Consider the following 24,426-nt stretch of genomic DNA (forward strand, 5'->3'; position numbering starts at 1 on the left):
GTGGTTTTCCTCGTCCAGGCAGTCATCAGGGGACAGTGTTGCTGCTGCTGCAGTGTAGCCCATAACCTGCTGAGATCTGGGTCGTTGAAGTTGAGCGGTGGGCGGATAAAACCCATATGTCACAGTGAGGTCCACTAGGGTGGGCCTCACAGTCTTAGATCAACTGATACATATGTTTTCTCTTCATCTAGACCTGTCCAGATGGACGTGTAGCAGGCCTGTCTGCTGGACAGGCAGCGAGGTGGGTTCCACCACCACTGGACGGCATGGAACGTGCAGCAAGGTGGGCCATAGAATATAGGAAAAAAAGAGAGAGAAAGATGGAGGGACGTGAGTAGCGGAGGGATCCTGCCACTATGGGTCCCTCTTTGAACAATACATACATCAAGATGGGTCCCACCATATGTGGGCCTTCAAATCAACAAAATCACACAAAAATCACCCACCGTTCTTGCTTCTTCTTAGGCTCCTCCTCATTTTAGCTCCAATGGGACATGATTCAACGGTCGAGATTGTTTTTGGAGGGTGAGGATGGGAGGTAGGAAGGTGGATCACACTAGTTCTCTCATGGAGAGCTTGGACGTTTCCTCTCATGGGTTGCTTGGAATGGAGTGAAGTGAGAGAGAGAGAGATGTGTGATGTGAGTGATGGGGAGAGGTAAATTTTTATCATAGCCCAACCCGGATCGATCGCCACATTTTCTTGATCCGGATAAAAGTTTCTCTAACTTTGGATCACCTTGGGCATATTTCCATGTGTCCTTTAGACTCAGAAGAGAAGATACTTCAGTTTTAAGATTCTCAATTTCAGATTTTAAATCAACAATTAGTGAGTTTTTGAATTCCAAATCGCATTTTGATTTTTCAAAACAATCTGAAATTTGTGATTTTTCTAAGACAAGTGATTCAAAACAATTTTTGAGTTTAGAAAACTTTTCTTTTTGAATTTTAAGTTTGACAGTAATTTTACAACTTTCCTTATATAGGGCATTGTAAGCGTCTTGAAGATCATCTTCATTTTCACATTCACTATTCAGATTTTCTTCACTTGTAGAGTCATTATCTGAAAATGTGAATTTGGCTAGAGTCATAAGAGCTTTAACCTCTTTGCCCGACTCAGTTTCAGAATCTTCTGATTCAGAAGAACCTTCAGAATCAGATGATTCATCCCATGTAGCCAACATACCCTTCTTCTTGGGTTTGTCCCTTTTAGGACATCTATTTGCTAAGTGCCCATATTCTTGACAGTTGTAACATTGACTATCTTTCAAAGATTTTCTAGATTTGGGTCTAAACTTCTTTTTATCATTTGATTTTTGAAAATCAACCCTTTTCTTGCTTTTGAAAATTTTGTAAAATTTTTTAGCTAAAAGAGCCATATCATCTTCTGAATCAGAATTTTCTTCTGAATTACATTTAGAAGATTTTAGTACGATAGATTTACCTTTAGGAGCTTTAAAGTTTAACTCGTAGGTTTGTAGAAAACCAACTAGTTCTTCTACCCTCATATTATCCATATCACGAAGTTCCTGGATCGCGGTTACTTTAGAATTGAACCGTTCAGGAAGTGAGCGTAATATTTTTGCACACACTTTACTTTCTGGGATTTTATCGCCAAGACCCCACATTGAGATTACAATGTCATTCAATCTAGTGTAAAAGTCCATAAACATTTCATTTTCCTCCATATGAATTTCTTCAAATCTGGTTGTGAGGAGTTGGACTTTAGATTTTTTGACAATTGTAGTACCCTCGTGTGTCATTTCTAATATATCCCAAGCTTGCTTTGCAGTATCATAGGAAATGATTCTTTTGAACTCATCCGGTGATAGTGCGCAAGTAATTGCATTTAGTGCTTTAGCATTTGCACTACTCTCACTTTTCTGAAGAGTGGTCCATTGGTAATATGGTGTGACTTTCATTGATTTTGAACCGTCAACCCCAGTAACTTCCATGATAGGAGGATTCCATTCAGTCAATGTGGCTTGTCACACATTTTCATCCATTGATTTGAGGAAGATCCTCATTCTGGCTTTCCAATAGGCATAGTTGGAGCCATCAAAGGGTGGAGGCCTTGTGACTGAAAGGCTATCAAAATTTGACATCTTAAATAGCTTAAATCGTTAGCTCAGGAATTAAATCCAAGAATTAAAAAAGAGCTATTAGGCTCTGATACCACTTGAAAAGGCCAAGCTATATGTCCTAGAGGGGGGGTGAATAGGACAATGCCAAATAAAAACTTATAACAGCGGAATAATAAAGAATATGATAGCCAAAGTAAATCACAATGCAGTAAATTAAAATAACCTCAAAATTCAGATCTTGAGAGGTTGATACAAACGTTGTTCTAAGGACAACCTTACACCAAAAACAAAGTTTATGGTAGGACAACCTTATTCCTAGAAAGATCTTTGTATCAAGTCTCAAACCGAAGAGGAATACAATAATAAATATAAACTGAATTGAAATAACTTGTAATTAAAAATGTATTGTTCTAGGGACAGCCATACACCATAAAAATGGCAGGGCAACCTTGCTGGAACAACTTTCAAATGAAATTGAAAATCAAGCGATAAATGAATAGCAGAAAATAAATTCTAAGCTATTACAACATTCTCATAAAGCTTGAATTAAATAATTACAACATTCACCACCATACATACATCCCACAAAAGAATAATTAAAAATTAGAAGAATAAATCAATCAAACACAAGGGTTTATAGTGGTTCGCCTGTGTGTTCACCAACTGTTAAACAACAGCCACACAAAAAGCTACTCCACTCCTAATATCCTCACATAGGAGATATTAGCGTTCACTAAAAATAGGTTTTCCCAGGTTCACCCAAAACCCTTACAATTGTGTCTTTGTATGTGGGCTTACACAATTAAAAAAACCCCACTTCTGAGTTTTCCTGGCTTTCCTCAGATAACCAATATAACAAGATTTTTCTGGCAAATCTTGAAAGAAACCAAAATAATATAAAGGAATTTACAATATGTAAAATACCTGAATATCTCATTCGTTGTAGCAGCCCGGTAGAACCAAATCAAAGTAGATGATTGAATGTCCAAGTTCAATGTCCAATACTCGATTACAATGGTTCTAATTCTAATAGATTTTAAATTAAACCAAATAGGGCTTGCCTTAATTGATTTTGATTCCAAAGAAAGGGAATAACAATTCCTCTTATCAAATCAGATTGGAATAGCAGAAACAAAATCAATTAAATAAAGCTAAGGAAAGAGAATATTAAATAAGCACACTTAGCTTAGATGGAGCACAGAATTATCTCTCAGAAGTTCGACGAAGATTGGCTTGAATACTTTAATTAATTCGATGATTTCTTCTGAGATTCGTGCACTATTTATAAGTGAGTAGATCGGGTTTTCGACTGGTCTAGAGTGCTCTTCGACTAGTCAAAGCAACAACAGATATTTGAAAAATTCGGCGAGATATGCTCTGACCGTTCTACGACTGGTCGAAGCTCTCCTACGACTGGTCGTAGGTTTCCTTCGACTGGTCGTAGGTCCTGAAAATCTTTGCTGGACTTCGAGTCGAAGATTGTACGACTGGTCAAAGAGCAGTCGACACTCTTTTAAATTCACTTGATTCTGGACTAGTCGAAGGCTAACAGATTTTATCCGGAATTTGTAACAAACTCACGACTGGTCGAGGAATTTCTTAGACTGGTCGAAGCAAGTTTAGGACTAGTCGAAGAAGGCCTAGGACTAGTCGAAGAACAGACCAATCACATGTAAAATAAACATTCAGTTTATGTATCCGAAATGACCTACTTCTAAGGTCAACCTATGGTCAATCAAACCTCAACCATGAAGTATGGACATTGAAACATTAGGAACAAGAGACCTTGAAGTATGAGCCTTGAAGTCTTGATGTAGATCAAACCTTGATGTAGCTCAATCTTGAAAGTGTACAAACTGCCTTGAACTCTTCTTGAAGTCTTGCAGCTTGAGTCTTGTCTTGTGAGCAGTTCTTTCATTCAAGATCTTGAGTCTTGTCTTGTGAGCTTTGCTTGTTGTGAGCTTAGCTTGTTCATGAATGTTGATCCTTGAAAGAGCTTCACTTAAACAAGTTATATATAACATAACAGTGATTTTGTCATCACAAATTTGACAACAGACAGGGATATAAACTATAGCACTTACAATAAGCTTAATTAATTACGTGGCTAACATGACCATGCATCGCACTGCATTAGTTAGGATGTACTTTAAAGGCGATGAAGTTACACCGTTTTGAGGAAGTGTTGTTATATGTGAAATAAGCTGTCGGAGTCGCTTGTGAGGGAGCTTCGATGCGAGGGCATACATCATTACTTGCACTCCATTCCTGCATTAAAAAAAGTAGTTAGGAAGTGATTGTTATGTTACTTTATCATTACTGTTTGATTGACTTGATAACATGTTAACTTTTACCTTATAGAACAACTGAGTTGATCACTCACTCCCACTCTGGGATGGTATTTTAAAACACCAACCAGACTTTGATTTAGATGCAGGTGCAGGGGAAGTCTATGCAATGGAGCAGGACTGCTTGGATGAGGAGGAGGAATTCTCCTACTTTCAACTCTTGGGCGGGTCGATGTAGACCTCGTGCCGATATGCAGGGATCACTGGGATATTTGGACTTAGTTGGACACTTTACATTTCCATATTTTGTTCATTTTGAAACAATACATGTATATATTGAACCCAGTTACGTACTCATACTCTGGAGTTTTGTGAAACACCTACATGCTTAAATAGATATGTTTCAAACTTCCACTTCTTAATTTAATTATATCCAGAGTATGATATGTTGTTTTAGTATAATCCCACTCATGCTTAACTCATTAATATGGATGAAATATGAACATCATCATCCATACTGCATAAGTGATGTTCTGAATCTCGGGAGTATATCCTCGCTCGACCCTCGAAATTCAGGGCATTACAAGTTGGTATCAGAGCATGATTTGGATTAAACTGGACTTGGGATTATAAGTAACATGACGCACTCTGATGCACTCTAACTTTGAATGGAGGCAATGGAATTTAGAAACGATGTTAGGATCTCAAAGTTTCGCCGATAGGCGAGACCAAATGCTATAAATTAGTCAACAACCTATAACTAAAGGACTTAGATCATGTGCAGTGACCTAAGTCACCTCTGGGCTGTCAGTTGACGGGTTTGAGTCATCAGTTGACGAATTTCGAACCTAAGACGGATCCTAGTGGCGTGAATACATGCGCGTTGGACCACGAAAAGCGGACCCGACCCACTTAAAAACAAAAATCAACAAGTTTAATGGGGCCTAAGGTGGCCCACAGCGCGAAACCGACCATCGAGGTGGGGTGGCCACCACCGATCGGCAGCGCACCACTGGCCGGACTAGCTAGTGCGGCGGCGCCGCGAGATCGGTGGCACACCACCAGCCGTACCAACAACGCGCGACGGCGGCGCCGCTGATCGAGTGAGGTGGGTCCCTCCCACATGTGGGGGCAACCTTTTAAACATCCAAACACCCCTCTTTTCCTCATTTCACCCATTTGCAACCCCTCAAACCCTTCCAAACCTCTCCTAAACCCCTCATCTCTCCTAAATCTCAATTTCTAAGCTCTTAAATCCATCTTCTTCCTTGCATTTTTCATTTCTACCGACTCACAACCCCAATCACTCTCAATCCTTCAAATCTCTCCCTCATTCTCACTCATTTGAGCACAAAACCCTCTTTTTTTGTCCCATAACCCCCATACCTTCAAATCCACTCCATCCTCAAACTGTTTCCATCTCCATGGCTCTTTTCGAGCTAGTAACTGTCATCTTCTCCATTTTGAACTCTTTTCCCTTATGGGGGAAAAAGTGAGCAGCCCCGGACGAGGCCGGGTCGAGTCGTCCAAGTCGCTCCAAAAAGAAGATAAGTGCTGAGACAAGTGCGAGCGCCGAACGGAGGTTGAAGCGGGACCTCGACCCTCAACTCATGGTAAGTTTCACAATCGACTGGTTGTTTTCGAAGCTCACATGGATGAGAAATTATTTGGGATGTATCCAGTAATCAACCACCTCCTGAAGAACGGGTGGGGCCCCATATTTGAAGGAAAAACACATGTTAGTGAGGGCACCGTGTGCGCCTTCTATGCACACATAAGGGACCTAACTGTTGAGCCTCTCTAGTTTACCATCCCATTGGGAAGAACAGAAACCAGGGTCGATGTGGATATCATGGCCCGAATTATGGGAGTTGAGCGTGGTGTTGTGCATGCCAGTGAGACTAATCTCGCTAGTGGACGGGAGAGAGATCGCCACACTCGCTTCCTTTGCGGCCGACTCGTTGAGTGGAGGTGAGAGAACAGCCTCAAAATGACATGCATGATAGATGGTTTTCTCCTGCTCCACCACATATGCACGTATAACGTGTATCCTAGATGGAGCAACCACACAGAATGCACTAGATTTATGGTGGATTTCTTGTACCGAGTTGGACAGGGAGAAAAGGTATGTTTGCCCACTCTTGCCTTGACTCAGGTAGTTAAGGCGGCACAGTCTACTCGGGGGGATTCGTCCCTCCCATTCGGCCGATTAGTTTGCAAGATCGCCCGCAACTTTTGATTCTGGCTCCACATGGACAATCTCGCCCCTTACATTTCATCAACGAGACTGCCCTCAACAATATGAAAATAGGCGCCAAGCAATGCTAAGCCAAGCTTGAAGAATTCAGGGATGAGATAGAAGAAGAGACTGAAGAAAAGGAAGACAGTGAAGAAGAGGAACAGGAGGAAGAAGAAGAGGCCCAAGACTCAGACGGGGGGCCTCCTACTACTCGTGATGACCGCCATGACCGGGCCACCCTAGACGCCCGCATGGCTAAGATCGAGGAAAACCAGGCATACCTAAAGCAGAAGTTCGAGGAAAACTAGGCCTACCTGAAGCAGACGTTCAAAAGGATGTCCCGTACCTTGAAGGCCCTCCTGTGCTGCATACAGGATAAGGGAGCACCTCCGCCTTCGCCAGAATCGTAGGGATAGTAGTATAGTTGTAGTTGTTTTCCTTACTTTTTGTAATAGCCTTGCATAGACTTAATTTGGATGCTAGGATTGGTAAGTGTTGAAGCCTTTTGTAGTAAGCTTTCATGTATTCTCTATATAACGCCCCGACTTTTTAGGACCCGAGTATATGACTCATTTCTTAAAAACCCAAGTGTTAACTTATAGAGAACCAAATTCCATATATATTTTTTTCATCAGAGTAAGCAGATGAGCGTAGAATAGACAAATCAACATAAGGAAAAATTTCAATTACATTTAGAGTATACAAGAGAGTGCCTATAATAACTTATACAAACCAATGTCTCCATTCTTACAAATACAAAATGAAATAACATTACATGTGAAACAAGGTAAATTGCAAGAATCTTGAACTGTGAAATTCTGTAGCAACCCTCAGCAAATATAATCATGCACCCTTGTCAACTATAGCCTGCTCCTCACCAACATGAATGTGAATATTATCTGAGCCACCTGTACTACCTATACGATTATATATTTGATGGATGAGTGGCCAACTCAGTGTGAATTCCCTCAAGATTACACACTGCCGCATTAAGTAAGAAATAGTATAAAACATTCAGGCAGCCAAAACAGAGTAAATGCAGTCTTATTATATGCATTGATGCGTGAATGTAATCATTGTCCCGGGAAAAACATCCAGACGGACATTGGGCTCATCGCCCATGGAATCATTGTCTCGGGTAAAACATCCAGATGAACATTGAGCTCGTCGCCCATGCAATCATCGACTCGAGAAAAACATCCAAACGGTCTGTGCCTCGGGTAAAATATCTAAACCAGCAAATGAGTACGATAACAATAGATGATGGTTTGTGCCCCGGGCAAAACATCTAGACGGGCGACTTCGTATGTCACGTACGACAACAATAGATGCTGGTCTATGCTATGCATGCATGATTACCCAACCCGTTATTAGTCCAATTGTAATCAGCCAATTTAAATAATCTCACGGTCACTATGGAGAGCACATAGCCTAGCGTAGGCCGACGGCTTGGGCATAGTGTCCCATGACCACCATCCCTGGCCTATGAGACTACTATCTTAGGATGTTTAATGGAACCTATCGACTAGTGGCCAATCATATTACAGTATATGGGGCTTACCATCGCATTGTTGTATAATATAAAACATTGAACCCATATAGGGAAAATACCAGAACGAAGCTGCATAAGGCGATATTAAAATAGGCCACATAGGGCGAGTATCAAAACCATGTGATAAAAGACCATCCCTGAAAACCATTGGGCACAACAACCTAGATGGTGGGCCCACATCAATGGTTAATTTAAACCACTATTCAATAACCATTAAGCCAAAGGTCCATTACAATCACAACCAATCATGTTACATCCCAAGTATGGGTGTACATTTATAAGTGGGGGTTTCCCACTAATGTACCAGTTTAAGTTCCATAAGCAATCCACAAATAATTCATGAACAAATATACAAGATGAACATTGAGCAAGCAATATAGCAATTCAATTTCCACCAGCTAACACATGTGATTATAAGAGAGAGATTTCAATTATAAATTTAAATAAAAACTATAACTGAAGCTAATGGAAAGATGGAAAGCTCAAGGGGAAGAATTATCACCTTACAACCAGTTCGCTAGCTAGTGTTGTTAGGGAGTGTGCGCACCTTAAGAATCAAGTCATACCATGAATTGCGAACTGCATGGTTAGATCCAGGTTTACAGAATATCTACGACTACGTTTAACGTTGGGATCTTAATTAGGTTATCTAGGGAACCTTTACCTACCATCCATCTTAAGGTTTGGGTTACTTAGGTTTAGAGCTTTACCCTAGAGTTAAATTCCAAAGCTTAGATATGTAGGATTTAAATGCCAATTGATGTATGATTGCTCGCAATGTCAATCACAAAATTGTCACTAACATTAACGATGAAATCAATATTAACTATCCCGACAATAATGACCATTATGATGGTAATAAATGGTGCGATCTATTATCAGTGATAATATCTAGGAATGACAAGTAAATACTAATATTTAACATCCAATGGTTGTAATTTGTTTATAATAATTAATAACTAATATTTAACATCCAATGGTTGTAATTTGTTTATAATAATTAATACTGGCATACTTAACCTACTAATGGTTAGCCATATATATTAATTGCAATAATTATAGTAACACTAATAATGATGATGGTTAGTAATAGGATTATAATTGATGATAATAATAACAACAACGCTACTTAATACACTGTAATATTAATTTAAAATTTTTAGTCGATGACATTAAAGTAGCATTAATCGTAGCAAAAGATAGAAAATAATGACGATCTTGTTAACAGCAAAAGTAACTACTGACGAATCTGGTTGATAAAAAGAGATAAAATTACTCACCTTGAGGACTCGGCTCGAGTCGAGTTGACTCGGTTCAACACAACCTTCCTTTCTTTTCTTCTTCCTTACCCTACCTCTTCTCTACTTCCTTTCAAAGTGTGGTCCCTCAACACGGCCAGCGATCTGCTGGACCTAGCCACCCCTACGAGCTGGCGGGTCGAAATTTACTCATCTTGGCGAAAACCCGATCCAACCCAACATGAGTTGGACTGGCCAAACAAGCACTACAGGAAAGTAGGCCTTTAGCCTCAAGTTTTTAGCCTCGGTTCAAAAAAAGGAGGCTAAATATGGTTTTTAGCCTCGCTTGTAAAGGAACTGAGGTTAAAAATTCACTTTTTGCCTCGGTTGATGAGAAACCGAGGCTAAAAGTCTGTCATTTTGCCTCGGTTGGTGAGAAACTGAGGCCAAAAGGCTGCCCTTTTGCTTCGGTTAGTGAGCAACTGAGGCTAAAAGTCTTCCCTTCTACCTCGGTTGTTGAAAAATGAGGCTAAAAGTTTGCCCTTTTGCCTCGGTTGATGAGAAACTGAGGCCAAAAGTCTGCCCTTTTGCCTCGGTTGTTGAAAACTGAGGCTAAAAGTTTACCCTTTTGTCTCGGTTGGTGAGAAATTGAGGCCAAAAGTCTACCCTTTTGCTTCGGTTGGTGAGCAACTAAGACCAAAATTCTACCCTTTTGCCTCGGTTATTGAAAACTGAGGCCAAAAGTATACCCTTTTGCTTCAGTTGGTGAGAAACTGAGGCTAAAAGTTTGCCCTTTTGCCTCGGTTGGTGAGAAACTGACGCTAAAAGTCTGCCCTTTTGCCTCGGTTGGTGAGTAACCGAGGCTAAAAGTCTGCCCTTTTGCCTCGGTTGTTGAAAACTGAGGCTAAAAGTTTGTCCTTTTGCCTCGGTTGGTGAGAAACTAAAGCCAAAAGTCTGCCCTTTTGCCTCAGTTGGTGAGCAACTGAGGCCAAAAGTCTGTCCTTTTGCCTCGGTTGTTGAAAACTGAAGCCAAAAGTCTGCCCTTTTGCCTCGGTTGGTGAGCAACTGAAGCCAAAAGTTTACCTTTTTGCCTCGGTTGGTGAAAAACTGAGGCCAAAGGTCTACTCTTTTACCTCAATTGTTGAGAACTGAGGCCAAAAGTCTACCCTTTGGCCTCGGTTGTTGAGAACTGATGCTAAAAGTCTACCATTTTGCCTCGGTTAGTGAGAAACTGAGGCCAAAAGTCTGCCCTTTTGCCTCGGTTAGTAAGCAACTGAGGCTAAAAGTCTACCCTTTTACCTCGGTTAGTGAACAATTGAGGCTAAAAGTATGCCATTTTGTCTCGATTGGTGAGCAACTGAGGCCAAAAGTTTACCCTTTTGCTTCGGTTGGTGACAAACTGAGGCCAAAAGTCTACCCTTTTACCTCGGCTGGTGAGAAAATGAGGCAAAAAATCCACCCTTTTACAGGCCATATACCACGGTTGTCACTCAAAGTTGTTGCCCATTCCTAGCTGGAGATGGGCTGGGGTAGACACGATCCGCGTCCAGAGGGTCATAAATAATATGCAAACACTTATAATACATGGAATACAAGTAATTAAAATTAAACGATCCAAACTATTTATGAAATTTCAGGTGTATCATCAACCAAAAATTAAGCTTATTCTATTATCCAACTATTATATTGGTGGACATTTATTGGACAGTTAAGAATTTAAAATATCCAAGGGCCCTGTTTCAACAAATAAGTGCCCAAGAATCTGTGGCCAGGATTGTTCAAACTCGACTGTGACCTAGTGTTACTGATTTCTATAGTGTAGATAGTTTGATTTGCGTTAATGTATGCTCAGTATACAGTTTCTAAGTGCATGCGTATCAAGCGTCGTATGCAACCGGAGCATAAAATAAAACTCCCCTGTATAAAATTCCTCTATTCATTTTCTCACTCTCTCAAACTTTCGCACCCAGAAGATGAAGTCTTCTACTGTCCAAACACCTCAAAAAGCTACCATCCGTCGATCGAAGGAGAAATCCCACAAGGTGCGTTTGAAATCTCTCTCTCTCTCTCTCTCTCTCTCTCTCTCATTTCCCTTTCCCTTTCGCAGATCATCGCAAAATCCCTAAATCCAGCTTTCTTAGCTGCATCTGAAGCCGATCCGATCGATTCTTCGTTCATCTCAGCAATCACAGAAGGAAATCAAGAAGCTGATCTCTCTAAAGTATGTTTCAGATCCCAATTCTCCGAAATCTGTGTTAAAATCCATGCAATCTCTCACGTTTGTATGTCCCGTCTGCAAAGCGGTCCAAAACCCTCGTTTTCATCTCCGTCGGACGCATTTGACCCCACCGATGCATTAGAATCCTTCTCTACACCGTCGATTACTGATGGGAATCAAGGATCTGGCGGATCAGAGGTTTTCAAGACGGAGAATGTGTACATTCAGGTGGCCGTCGATTTACTGCTCGCCGCTCGTTTCCAGGTCCTGAATTCTCCCAATGTTGATCTCCAATGGAAGAAGCTTCTGGATTTCCTGATCAAGAGCACAATCGAGCTGTTGGATTGGCTACCAGAAGAGCAGGACAGGTTTTACGGGCTTCTCCAAGAGAAGGTATGGATCGGATTACTCCGTGTTTTCATGTGGATCATTTCGGTGTCAGTCATCATGGATCGAGATGCCCGAACTGGGACGGGATTTCCTGGCATGCAGCCTTCTACATGACAGTTTCTAGGGATGGCACGTGCGTTGCATGTGAGACGAAGGCCGAAATGAGATGACAAAGCGGTAAAAAAAAAAAAAAACAAAAAAAAAACAGACAATTGATACACATTACCTCTCCTTTTTTTTTAAAGCTCGAAATTCAAGGTACTGAAATTGGACGGATCTAGTGGATGAACTTACTTGTTCAGGCAAGTATCTATTTTCTCTTATACCTTATGAAAACCTCAGAGAATTAAATGATTGTAATTATATGGAGATTGATTGAAACTGAAACTCCTGTTCTTAATTATGTTGTAGGCAAACTATGAGATTACTAGTGCAAGAAACTAGGTGATCGTTGTCAAACAAATATGAGTTTTCCACTTGCTATCCTAAACATGACCCCTAATAATGGAATCCATGCCTCAACATGGAAAAAATCATTACCTTTCTTTTCTTTTCCCTTGGAGTACATGTATCCAGACAAGTATCCAAGTTATGAAGCACTCCATCTACATATCTATGCACCGAAATACAAGGCCTCAACCATTAATTTGTCATGCCCTACTGATTGGAACAACTTTGCCACCAATTGGAAGGCTTCTGTCAATTGAATGTTGACCATTGGACATAGTTAAAATCAGTTTGGTACTCCTGTATTTGTATTTTTTACTCTCTTTTTTTGTCAATTTGTCATGCCCTACTGATTGTGCAATCTCCTATCTCTGAACTTTGTTTTGATCAAAACAGCAGTACTGAACAATCTGCTGTTTGTGCAAGACTCTGTTCTTTTTCGATATGGTAGCTATAGTTGGTGCAATAAATGACCTGATGAGATACTTGCGCAAAAGCTTCCTGTGCTCCATTGAATTACCTGATGGGAAATGCCGTTTCTTGGCCTGATGCTCTCCTTCACGATTGAATCAGTTATCTCCTCTGGCTGTTAATGTATTAGGAATTTGTGAGCAAAATAGCTAGAATTTTCCATATTGCTATTTTTTATTTTTTGGTCTGAGAATTCAAGTTTTATTAAATAGCTGATTATTCATTAATTCTATACTGGGTATATGCTTCATTAATTTTCCTTCAGTGTGGTCATGTTTTAATTGAAGTTCCTTTCAGATTTGCATGGCTTGAGTTGGTGAGCCACCGAAGTTTCATGCCACAATTACTCATGTCCAACTCTCACGAGGGTTGGCCTTTCATCCATCGCTTGCTCATAGACTTGTTCAAATTCATGGAGCCATACCTGAGGAATGATGAACTAGGAGAAATGGTCTGTTCTTGTTGCCATATTCAGATGATTGGTTCGCAAGAAATTGAGTTTCTTGGGGTGGCATTTTGACATTTTATCTCTATTTGCCCATGTGCAGGTTCGCTTTCTATACAAAGGAACTCTAAGGGTCCTGCTGTTACTGCTTCATGATTTTCCAGAGTTCCTTTGTGGTTATTATTTCAGCTTCTGCAATGTGATCCCTCCGAGTTGCATTCAAATGCGAAACATTATTCTCTGTGCTTTTCCCCACAATATGGAGCTGCCCTATCCTTTAACTCCCAACTTAAAGGTGGTTGTGTCATGGTTTCGTTAGCAGCATCATCGTTTATTAATCCCTGACTAAACAACTAACCCCTTTTCTTTTAACACATGCAGGTTGATTTGGTCCCTGAATCCAGCCAGTCACCATGCATCCTCTCTGAGGTTGATGGTGCTATCAAAGCAATGCAAATTAAGACTAAAATTGATGAGTATCTCAAGGTACCTGGATTCTAGAGTCCCAGTCGTGATTCAAAATACTATACTAAGAACTGGTTATTGTTTTATTTACAAAACAAACGAGGCTTTTCTGTTATAAAATTGTACAGGCTAACTATCATCATAGCTTTGGGCATTGTTACCTTTCTATTGTCCTTCAGTTTCACTTAGTTTGGTGAGTTGGGTAGCTGGGTCTTTGGACTAGTGATGCAGTACACTCATTGTGTTAATCATCTGGTTTTTCTGTGTTCTACTCACCTTGTGTGCTGTTTCCTTATTTTGTTGCAGTCATGGAAAAAGGGATCTCCACTTTTAGCGGAGCTAAACCAGAGTCTGCTGCTTCCCCAAAGCGAGGCTGCACTGGCTGGGACTCGGTACAATGTACCCCTGATCAACTCCCTCGTGCTTTACTTAAGCATGCAGGTAACCCTTTCTTTGCACTATCTCTAGCTCTGGGTCCACTAAGTTCTTCAAGAATGTGAAAGAGGACAAATTTTAAAACTCTTTTATGTTCAGAATGGCTAGTAGGAGAAAAAATACCCTAATATTCTGGAATTGAACAAAAGCTTCTGAAATAATGAAACAGCTTATAATTTCTTCCCAAAAGGACACTATTAAACCTTTTAAATTAGTCAGCTGTATCAGATGCACCTCCAAGATTGAACTTTTGAGTATTGTTTTGCGAGGCAGGAGGCATGCATTAAAAGGTGATGCGAATGGCCTTCAATATCTGCCAATTATCACCAATTATAATGCTGTTGCTAGATCTGGGTTATAGTTTGTTCATTAGTGCAAGATAGAAGTTATAAGGGAAGTTCCTAGAAAGAAGTGCCATGATCCTTTTGGTAAAATCGGCTTTCCTTTGTTACATGAAGTCCTGCATAAAAAGATTTTTTTGCATCTGTACTTGACTCTTCATCAGCCAGTAAGGTTTAAATATTAAAGGATATGTTTCTTCTTCATATAGTGCAAACACTGAAGGATGCGTTTTCTGCATTTGACAAAAGAACTGGTTGATTTTTTACTGGATTTTTAACACCATTGAAAATGGAACCTCTACTTGGACGCTTATTTCTCGGGGAATTGCAGGCTATCTACACCACTCTCGTGGATGACTTTTCAGTCAGTCCTATCATGGACATTTTCCAGGTTATGATAACAGATTTGGATCCAGAAGGGCGCTACCTTTTCCTAAATTCAGTTGCCAACCAATTACGCTACCCAAGCAGCCATACCTTCTACTTCTCCTTGGTCCTTCTCTATTTGTTTTCAAAAGCAAGCCAGGTGAGGACTTGCTCTGTTCATAATTCAACTTATGTTCAGTTAAATTCAGTAGGAAGGATGTAGAATACTTTGTTCGCTATTGTTATGCAAACTGCAGGAGCTGTCATCATGTTTCATAATTAACAAAATTGGCCGAAGTAAATGTCATTTTTAGTATTATTATCAGTTTGCTATTTCGATTGGGAAATGATATCCGCATTTTTTAAAAATGCATGCACCTTTTCTTCTACCTTTCGCACATTTGTTCTGTTCAGATTCCAAAGTTAGAAATAGTGGGTGGAGATTCACATTTGTTCTGTTCAGATTCCAAAGTTAGAAATAGTGGGTGGAGATTTTAAAAAAATAAATCATGGAGTGAGTTACATGCTATAGAGTCATCCAAAGGGGTACCCTTCATAATTTGGGGTGGTTGTTTCCTTCTGATGTGTTAGTATTTTATGGACAACATTATTTGGGGGTGGTTGTCTCCATCCGATGTGTTAGTATTTTATGGACTTTCCTTGTGATTGCAGGATGTCATTCAGGAGCAAATAATGAGGGTGTTGTTAGAGCGTCTCATTGTCAAGCAACCTCATCCATGGGTCTTGCTGGCCACCTTTATTAAGCTCGTTAAGGTAACCATTTGGTAGAGTAGCTACATAGAATCCGACCATTGATTTTCTGTCGTTCTGTGCCTTTTTTTCTCTTTTGTCCAACTAATCATCATTCTCTCTCATTCTCTAGCAATATGGGTGATATTTCTGTAAATTGAATGGTTGCCTGCTCCCTGCAAAATCCACAGAATGACTTCTGGAACCGGCCATTCATTCGGCATGAGCGTAAGATTGTTGATGAACTGTTTGAATTACTGGCAAGACCCTATGGCAGCATGATGACTATGGATGGTGGGATGGTCCCAGGTGGGGTTTCTGATAATGCTCATTGAAATCTTCTTGGAAACATTGAAAACCAATCGGATCTTACATTCATGGTGTACTGTAGTTAGTTTCTATGGGTCTTTTCAGGGGCCAGGCATCAGGAGCTCTGTATTATAGGTAAATGAAATTCTCATAATAGAAAGTCATATTGTGACTGTTTATTCTGGCAGCAGCAGTTTTATATGTGCCTTTTTCATTGGGTCAATGCCAGGAAATTAAAAAATTAAGAACAAGAACTAAAGAATAAAATTTAAACAGAGCAGAGTGACGATTTTTCCCACAAATAACGCATCTATGGTGGGGTGAATCAGGGGCTATCTCCTAGCTGGTGTTAGGCCCATGATGTGCCATGTTTTTGAAACTGGTAAAACAGTTACGTGGTGGCCTACCACTTAGGCCAGCTTATCAACTAGAGATACCTCGTAAATGGCTTAGGACTGACGTTCAGATTTGCCCAGGATTGCCTTGGCAGGGCCTATCTCTGCTTTGAAACTAAACATTACATTGAACAATTAGATCAACTCACTTTTTTGGGTGACTACCAGATAGGGCCTTGAGTATAAAATAAACATGCAAGTCTAATTGTTATGAATCACTCCTCTGACATGGTGGTGTATTGGTTTCTCTGTTGCAGGTGATGTAACATCGATGGACGCCTACTTGATAAAGTTCTTCCCAGTCGTCTATCGAAAGACCAAAGATCTTGGTTTGGACAGCCATTACTGCAAATACGACAACCACGGCCTTCAGCTATTGATCACATCATCGTTGTATCTGGCTGGCTTGATTTCGTCCTTCTTCGCATCCTACACCACAAGAAACCTCGGTCGGAGGCTGACCATGCTCATTGCAGGGATTTTCTTCATCATTGGCGTGGTGCTAAATGCAACTGCCCAGAATCTTGCTATGCTCATTATAGGAAGGATCTTCCTGGGGTGTGGAGTCGGCTTCGCTAATCAGGTCTTTTTCTAGTTTCACTTCCGATTCCTCAGGCATGACCATTTTTATCCCCTTTTGTAACCATGACATATGTAGATTCCCATTAAAATGGCATTCACCTTATTTTGCCAGCAGTGTCATTACTAAGATCAAGATTCACGGATTTTTGGTGCAACATAATATCTATAAGTCTGATAATTAATTGTTGAATACATGCCGATATTTCATTGGCAGTTTCAAGTTATTTTTTAAAAATCTTTTTCTTTTCTTTTGTTTTTGTTGATTGGCAGGTAAGCAAGGTTCAAATTTGAGACCTCAATGTTGAAATGCACTCTGTCTACCATTGATCTACTGGCTCAAATTCTTGCGGTTTTGCTACCATCTATTTTTTATTTTCCTTTTTTATTTTCTTGCTTGTAAGATCTTTTTTCTGATTGTTGTGGATGCTTATATTCCTTCTTGTGGCAGGTTTAGCTGCACAGTATCGTTCCTTGGTAGTTAGCTAATTTGAATCTGCAACAACAAGTTGCTAGAAATAGCAGCTATGTTGATGTTGAATTCATCGATCCTGTGATTATGGCCGTTGGCAGAGGAAAGCTTCCACTGCCGATGACGCACCAGATCTCTCCCAACTACAGCTCCATCATGTTGGCTAATTTCTCGGAGATGGACCAGAGGCTTCGGTTGTTGCAGTCAAGATCTAGCAATCTGAATTAGAATCCAGTGATGACGGTTGATCAAAGCTTCAGTTGTTGAATTCTTTTTTTTTCCCAGATTTCTATTCCAAATAGAAACTAAAATTTCAATTTGAAAAGTTGGTGTGATTCTCATGTTTTTCTCCATGAATTGTTACCTTATGAGAACAAAAATGCAAGCCATTTGATCAATGGCCACTGAATATGCCTAGGTTTATGAATGGGTTAAAATAAATGATTTAGGCTTGATTATTAATAAATGATGTTAGAAATTGATTTTAGCCTCAATTGATGTCAACAAAGGTTAAATCTATCTTTAGTCTTAGTTTTGCCTTAGTTACCTAAACTGAGACTACAACTCCCGTGGCTAAAGGTTTTAGCCTCGGTTGTTGAGAACCGAGGTTAAAAATAGATTTAGCTTCGGTTGAAGGCAATTGAGGTTAAAATTTGGATTTACTCTCAGTTGAAAATAATGGAGGCTAAAATTTTGATTTGGCCTCATTTCGAGAAAATTGAAGCTAAAAAGGTTTTTAGCCTCACTTGAAGAACCGAGGCTATAAAAGTCAATTTAGCCTCAGTTGCTAAAATTGAGGCTAAAGCCTTTAGCCACTGAGGTTTCAACCCCGGTTTGGATAACCGAGGCAAAACTGAGGCTAGAGGCTTTAGCCTTAGTTTTTAACCTATTTAGCCACAGTTTTGAACCGAGGCTAAAGCCCTTTTTTCTTGTAGTGAAGGGAAGCAACCAACCCCTCTCACTCTCCCTTTGATTTTCTTCTTCTTCTTCCTCTGTTCCCTCTCTCCCACTGACTTCTTCCCCTTGATCCCACCTGCTGGAAGTCCAGTAACGACACCCAGAAAATTAGGCCCAACCTGGACCGAAACTGGGCCTGGTTCGGCCCAGAAGAAATAAATCCCACCATGGCTGGCCCACTATGTGATTTCAAGGTGTTGGGCCATACGTGGTTCAAAGACTGGGCCTAGCGCCAGTGTGATGCGGCCCACTGAGACCTGCATCAGGCGGGGCCACTATGCTACGAGGTGCGTCCCACTGAGATTTCTCAGTCGAGGCCCAACTGAGCTGGGTTGGTGCAGCCGCACCACCCATACTTTCTCTCTCTGTCAACTTCTGCTGACCCTGAAGGTCCAGCAGCACCGTCGGGACTTAGGCGACGTTCACGCAGGTGGTGTCGGGGTAGCAACTCAGGCCGAGTCGCCCCACTGACGTAGCAGCACCCAAGGAAGAAACCGGCGTCCCTGCTTTGATCGGGTCTCCCACTGCAGCAACCCAGATGATTGCTCGTGATTTGATAAGGCCTGGAAGGCCCACCTGATGAACATTTCAGCAGCTCCACAACTCGACCGGTGGTCGTTTCTTGGCGAAGAAGAAGACATGGCTGATAATGGCATCTTTGAGGATGACGCTCCTTCCTCCAATCCGTTCCTTTCAGGCAGTCCCTACGGACCCTAGGAAGCTTAGAGAAGAGAAGGAATGAAGCCCCAGTGTCATTTGACCAGTGGGTTCGAACTTAGATGAAAATGGTCGGTTTCCTTTGTGTTGGCGCAAGAACAGGAGATAGGGCGTTTTCTCTCCCTTCTTATAGGGATCCCAACGCCCTTAAGGCCGTTGGATGCGTATGAAAGGCTGAGATTTAATCCCAGCATCTGGTTTCCATGAAACAGCAATACCAGGGTTGTTTTGCTGTCGGTTTTTCACCGAAACCCTAGCTCACGTGAGCAATCAACGGATGGCTGGGATCCGTCTGATAATGGAGGGCTGAGATTGGAGGATCTCTCCTTCACGCGGATCGCCAAGCTGGCGTATAGACAGGTTTCCTCTTTTGGAAATACGTGTTCGTGGGACCGGGTTACACTAAAAATTGTGTGGACGCACACATGTTTCAGGGAACAAAACTGGACAGGGTTTGTTCGGACACAGGCCTTCTATCAGATGGTCGGTTCGGATCTTGTACGTGAGGTACGATGGTGGGCCATGGTTGGACGAAAACGGACACTGTCCGTCCGTCATTTGGAATTCAAATGGGGAAAGGAGGGAAAATCCCTACCTCTTTTGGCATCTCAGAGTTAGACGTAGTTTGACCCATTTTTACTGTCTAGTGCACCACGGGTGCACGTACCCTACGTGCACAGGCACTATAGTGTGGGTCCACATGACAGTTTGTCCTCATTTGCTTCTAGGAATCTATGTGGGGCCCTTGGCCAGTTATTAGGCTAGTCTAAAGCCTAAGCAGGGCCTACGACTTGATTTGGAGTTATCTTAGTGGATTTCCGTCAATCTGACGGTCAGATCACCCCGAAGTCGAACGTAAACGGTAAAAAGGGTCCAACGGCTGTTTGTATGACCTTTGCAACTATTTGCTAACTAGATATTAACATTAATGCTAATGTTATTATTATTACTTTAGTACAAACTATATATCATTATTTATTTCCCTTTATTTCTATCCTTATTATTATTATTATTATTATTATATTACTATTATTATTTCCTAAGTTGTTTATCATGGCTTGCATCTTGATCAATGCCATTTATAGGGCTTGGTAAGAAAGATTTAAATTTGTAAGTGAGCCATGTTTTCCAAATGCATAGGCTATTTTACGATCTATGAAGGTCTGATGGTCAGATCGTTACCACACACGATCAGTGATGATTCCTAGGTTACCAAGTGGCCTAATCATAATGATCAAGTGATGTACATCCATGGGAGTTTTTAAAGTTAGACTAACGATGGATCTGTTGATCTAGACCTTAGGACGTAGGACGGATGGTTTGATTGGCTTTCTCTATGAACGAAGGCAGCCCTAACATGTGGATTTGTTGGCCCATGTTCTGAAGATATGATGGATTAATTTGAAAATCAATCAGATGGATGGCTTGTTGTACGGATGAATGTTGTACAAGATGGTTCAGATGAATAGATCGAGAATCACTGTGTGACTAAGTTACTTGTGTTCCCACACACGTGCCAGTTAAATCGGATTTCCATGGCGACACCCGAGCACTGAAAGTACGGGGTGTTACACTCTGTCATAGTACATGTAATGCCGCAACATATGTAATTGTGACAAATTTTGTCAAATGAAATGCATGAAGCTCCTTTTGTTTGGAAATGTGTAGAATGTTTGGAAAAAGTTGATGATGTTATCCTAATCTTATAAATGTTGTGCCTTATGTTGTATATAGGGATTGCCTCCTAAAACTACTCGGAACATGACACGTCTCCCACTTGGCCGGTGGTTAACGGGGCCCCTCTCCCGAGTGATAGCCAAATGGACCCTAGTTTGGGTCCAAGTAGCGAGACAATGCCGGATTCACAACTGGCCACTGGCCCCACAAATGGGCCAACGCCAAGTGCACCACCGGTTCTAGGTCAGAACCACACATCTTCTTCGACGCCACACATGCCTCAGGCAGTCTCTCCCCTGATTGGTTGGAGCATATGATGCTCTTAATGCAACAACAACAACATGTTCTGGCAACTATAACGGGGGCCATCGCACAAAACATGAATGTGGGCCCGCCGATGCCACACGTACAGGCTACTGGGACTATGATTGCAAGTGGCATGTTTGAGCATTTTTAGTGCCTCCGTCCTCCCACTTTTACGGGTACTCATAGACCTGAGGAGGCCGAATATTGGTTGGATAGAATATCCATGATGCTAAGGCCATTACACTGTACCGAAGCGGAACAGGTCGAGCTAGTCACATACATGTTTGAGAAGGAAGCTAGCCTATGGTGGGATAGTGTCCTTCGAACCGTTTCCTCAGAATTTGTGTGGACGTGGGATGAGTTCGAGGTACGCTTCCACGAGAAATACTTCCTCCTTACTTACCGTAATGAAAAAGAGGGTGAATTCCTCCGCCTCAGATAGGGGGAATGACAGTGGCAGAATATGAGAACCGTTTCACAGAGCTAGCTAAATATGCTCCTTTGATTTTGGCAAATGAGTCGATGAGAATGCGGCAATTTTCAGAAGGGTTGCGGGCTGACATCCACACTAAGATGTGTTGTGCTAGCATCCCCAACTATGCTGAACTAGTGAACATGTCCCTGCGAGCTGAGCAGGATGGTGAACAGGTGTCCCGAACACGCATGCAAATGGGCCCGAGGCCTAGGCCTGAATTGCAGAACCGGTTGTTTCTCGGCAAGAGGCCGCATATAAACTCGCCTCCAAGACCTATGGCTCTGCCTGCTCCACAGAGGTGATCCGACCTTTGGTGTACTTATTGTAACAAAGCAGAACATACTGACCCCTTCTGCTTTACCAAGATGAAGGATAATAGCTATACGTCGCCTCAGAGGGTTAACCGCCAGCCACTGCATGCTATTTCGGCTCCACCTCTACGATCTATAGCACTGGCACAACCATACAACCGACCTCCTGTATCTCGAAATAGGCCACCTCAACAACCTATTATAGCGCCGCCTAACCGCCCGCAACAAGCTCGCATACATACACTCGCCACCGAAGCATCTGAATCAGCGGTTGTAGTACCGCTAGCCTTTGAAGTCACTGCCCACATCCAAGGTACACTAGTATTTCTATTAGTGGACACCGGGTCCACTATTTCAATGGTAGGATCAAGCGATTAGGGTTGGACACTACCCCTATGGTTGGGGTGAGAGTCATCGCCGCTACAGGAACCATCAAAGATGCCACTAAGCTTTGTAAGAGTTGCCTGATAAACTTAGGGAGCAGAGTGGTGTGCATTGACCTGATTGTAACCAAGATATATCTTTACGAAGTCATCCTCATCATGGATTGGCTCACTGAAATGAAGACAGATATTGACTATGAAACTAGATTGGTGACAACCCATGGACCCGAGGGCACGGCCTTTACCTTCCCAGTTAAGGTCAGTTGTTCCTACCGCATTCATTGTTACACTTTCCTATTGGAAAATTGTGATGGTCTGTCACTTGGAGAGACGCCAGTGGTCTAAGATTTCATAGACGTATTCCGAACGATCCCTAGACTACCTCAGAGCGAGATCGACTTTACCATCGACCTTGTGCTAGGTGAGACACCTATCTCTTTACCGATGTACCGCATGCCTCCATCTGAAATGGAAGAATTGAGGAAGCAGATTGATGATTTATTAGATTCAGGTTTTATATGGCCGAGCATATCTCCTTGGGGAGCACCTGTGTTGTTTGTGAAAAAGAAGGATGGATCGCTGCAGTTGTGTATAGATTATCGTAGGCTAAATCACGCCACGGTAAAGAATAAGTATCCTCTGCCCAGGATAGATGACCTGTTCAACCAATTGAAGGAGGCTCAGTATTTTTCTAAGATAGACTTACAGTCAGGGTATCATCAGTTGTGCGTCAGGAATGAAGACGTGTAGAAAACAACTTTCAAGTCCAGCTTCGAGCACTACAAGTTCCTCGTGATGCCGTTTGGACTTATAAATGCACCGGCCGTATTCATGGGTCTCATGAACCGGGTATTTCGATCGTATCTTTACCAATTCATCATCATATTCATAGATGACATTTTAATATACTTAAAGAATCAGAAAGATCATGAAGAACACCTGCGAGCAGTCCTTGATACCCTTAGGCAGAATCAATTGTTTGCACAGTACCGAAAATGCGACTTCTGGAAGGAAGAAGTCAAGTCCTTAAGACACATGATTTTCAAAGAAGGAATTGTCATGGACCTTGCCAAGGTGACCACGGTACAGGACTGGGAGCAGCTCAGCTCGGTTACAGAAGTGAGGAGTTTCCTTGGACTTGCTGGCTATTATCGCCGATTCATTAAAGATTTCTCCGAGATAGCCTGACTGTTGTCTCAACTTACTCATAAAGATCGTAAGTTTGCTTGGAATGAGAAAGTAGAGGTAGCTTTTAAGGAATTAAAGGACAAGTTGACGTCTGTTCCCGTTCTAGTACTACTAGAGCAAGGGTTTAAATATACTATTTACACCAACGCCTCTCACGTCGGTTTGGGTTGTGTACTTATGCAGAAGGATAGGGTGATCGCCTATGCTTCATAATAACTGAGGAAAATGAAGAAAATTACCCCACTCACGACCTGGAGTTGGCAGCAGTCATTTTTGTATTAAAGCTTTGGAGACATTACCTCTACAAAGAGGAGTTCAAGCTCTTTTGCAGCTACAAGAGCCTCAAGTACATCTTTACACAGAGGGACCTAAATATGAGGCAACAACGTTGGATGGAGACTTTGAAGGACTTCAAGTTTGAAGTCTCCTACCATCCTAGCAAGGCTAACCTTGTGGCCGATGCGTTGAGCCGTAAGAAAACTATAGAATTTGCAGTCCCATTGATGGTAGGAGAGTGGAATATGGTGGAGTTCGTGCGAGATTTCGAACAGAGGCTGACAGTAGATGAGCCATTCGAGAGCGTTGCACACATCCACGTACAACCACTTATTGATGACCGAATCATTTTGGCTCAGAAAGAAGATGAGCTATTGGTGAAGATGAGAGAGCGTGTAAGTGACAGTGAAGAATCAGAATGGAGGATTGGCTTAGATGGAGGTATGAGGTATGGTGGCCGCCTATGCATCCCGAACCTTCACGACTTGAGGAGAGAAGTTCTAGAGGCTGCACATAGTTCAAAATTGGCAATGCATCTGGGTAGTACGAAAATGTATCAGGATGTGAAGTGTTCATACGGGTGGGACAACATGAAGGCCCAAATAGCAGACTTTGTATCCCGATGCCTCGAGCACCGCCAATCCCCTGGTTTA

The 24,426-nt window shown here is 41.7% G+C and overlaps 2 protein-coding genes across 2 annotated transcripts; both read left to right on the top strand.

The window, feature by feature from the left end:
• Window positions 1-11,330: 11,330 nt before the first annotated feature.
• On the top strand, window positions 11,331-12,542 carry LOC131218338 (uncharacterized). The gene is made up of 2 exons (XM_058212974.1): window positions 11,331-11,442; window positions 11,508-12,542. Exons 1-2 carry the CDS (start codon window positions 11,374-11,376, stop codon window positions 12,120-12,122), a joined length of 684 nt encoding a protein of 227 aa, XP_058068957.1. The 5' UTR covers window positions 11,331-11,373; the 3' UTR covers window positions 12,123-12,542.
• A 733-nt stretch (window positions 12,543-13,275) lies between these two features.
• On the top strand, window positions 13,276-16,222 carry LOC131218090 (uncharacterized). Its single transcript, XM_058212773.1, has 6 exons — window positions 13,276-13,377; window positions 13,475-13,666; window positions 13,753-13,857; window positions 14,143-14,277; window positions 14,944-15,138; window positions 15,651-16,222. Exons 1-6 carry the CDS (start codon window positions 13,276-13,278, stop codon window positions 15,765-15,767), a joined length of 846 nt encoding a protein of 281 aa, XP_058068756.1. The 3' UTR covers window positions 15,768-16,222.
• Window positions 16,223-24,426: the final 8,204 nt, after the last annotated feature.

This window comes from Magnolia sinica, chromosome 11, assembly GCF_029962835.1.
Source record: "Magnolia sinica isolate HGM2019 chromosome 11, MsV1, whole genome shotgun sequence".
Taxonomy (NCBI): Eukaryota; Viridiplantae; Streptophyta; class Magnoliopsida; order Magnoliales; family Magnoliaceae; genus Magnolia; species Magnolia sinica.

Excerpts from the sequence above, each read along its gene's own strand:
- LOC131218338 (XM_058212974.1), top strand. The coding sequence starts at position 11,374 with ATGAAGTCTTCTACTGTCCAAACACCTCAAAAAGCTACCATCCGTCGA. Across the intron at positions 11,443-11,507 it reads CGAAGGAGAAATCCCACAAG|ATCATCGCAAAATCCCTAAA; the intron begins GTGCGTTTGAAA and ends TCCCTTTCGCAG.
- LOC131218090 (XM_058212773.1), top strand. The coding sequence starts at position 13,276 with ATGTCCAACTCTCACGAGGGTTGGCCTTTCATCCATCGCTTGCTCATA. Across the intron at positions 14,278-14,943 it reads TGCTTTACTTAAGCATGCAG|GCTATCTACACCACTCTCGT; the intron begins GTAACCCTTTCT and ends GGGGAATTGCAG. Across the intron at positions 15,139-15,650 it reads TGTTTTCAAAAGCAAGCCAG|GATGTCATTCAGGAGCAAAT; the intron begins GTGAGGACTTGC and ends TTGTGATTGCAG.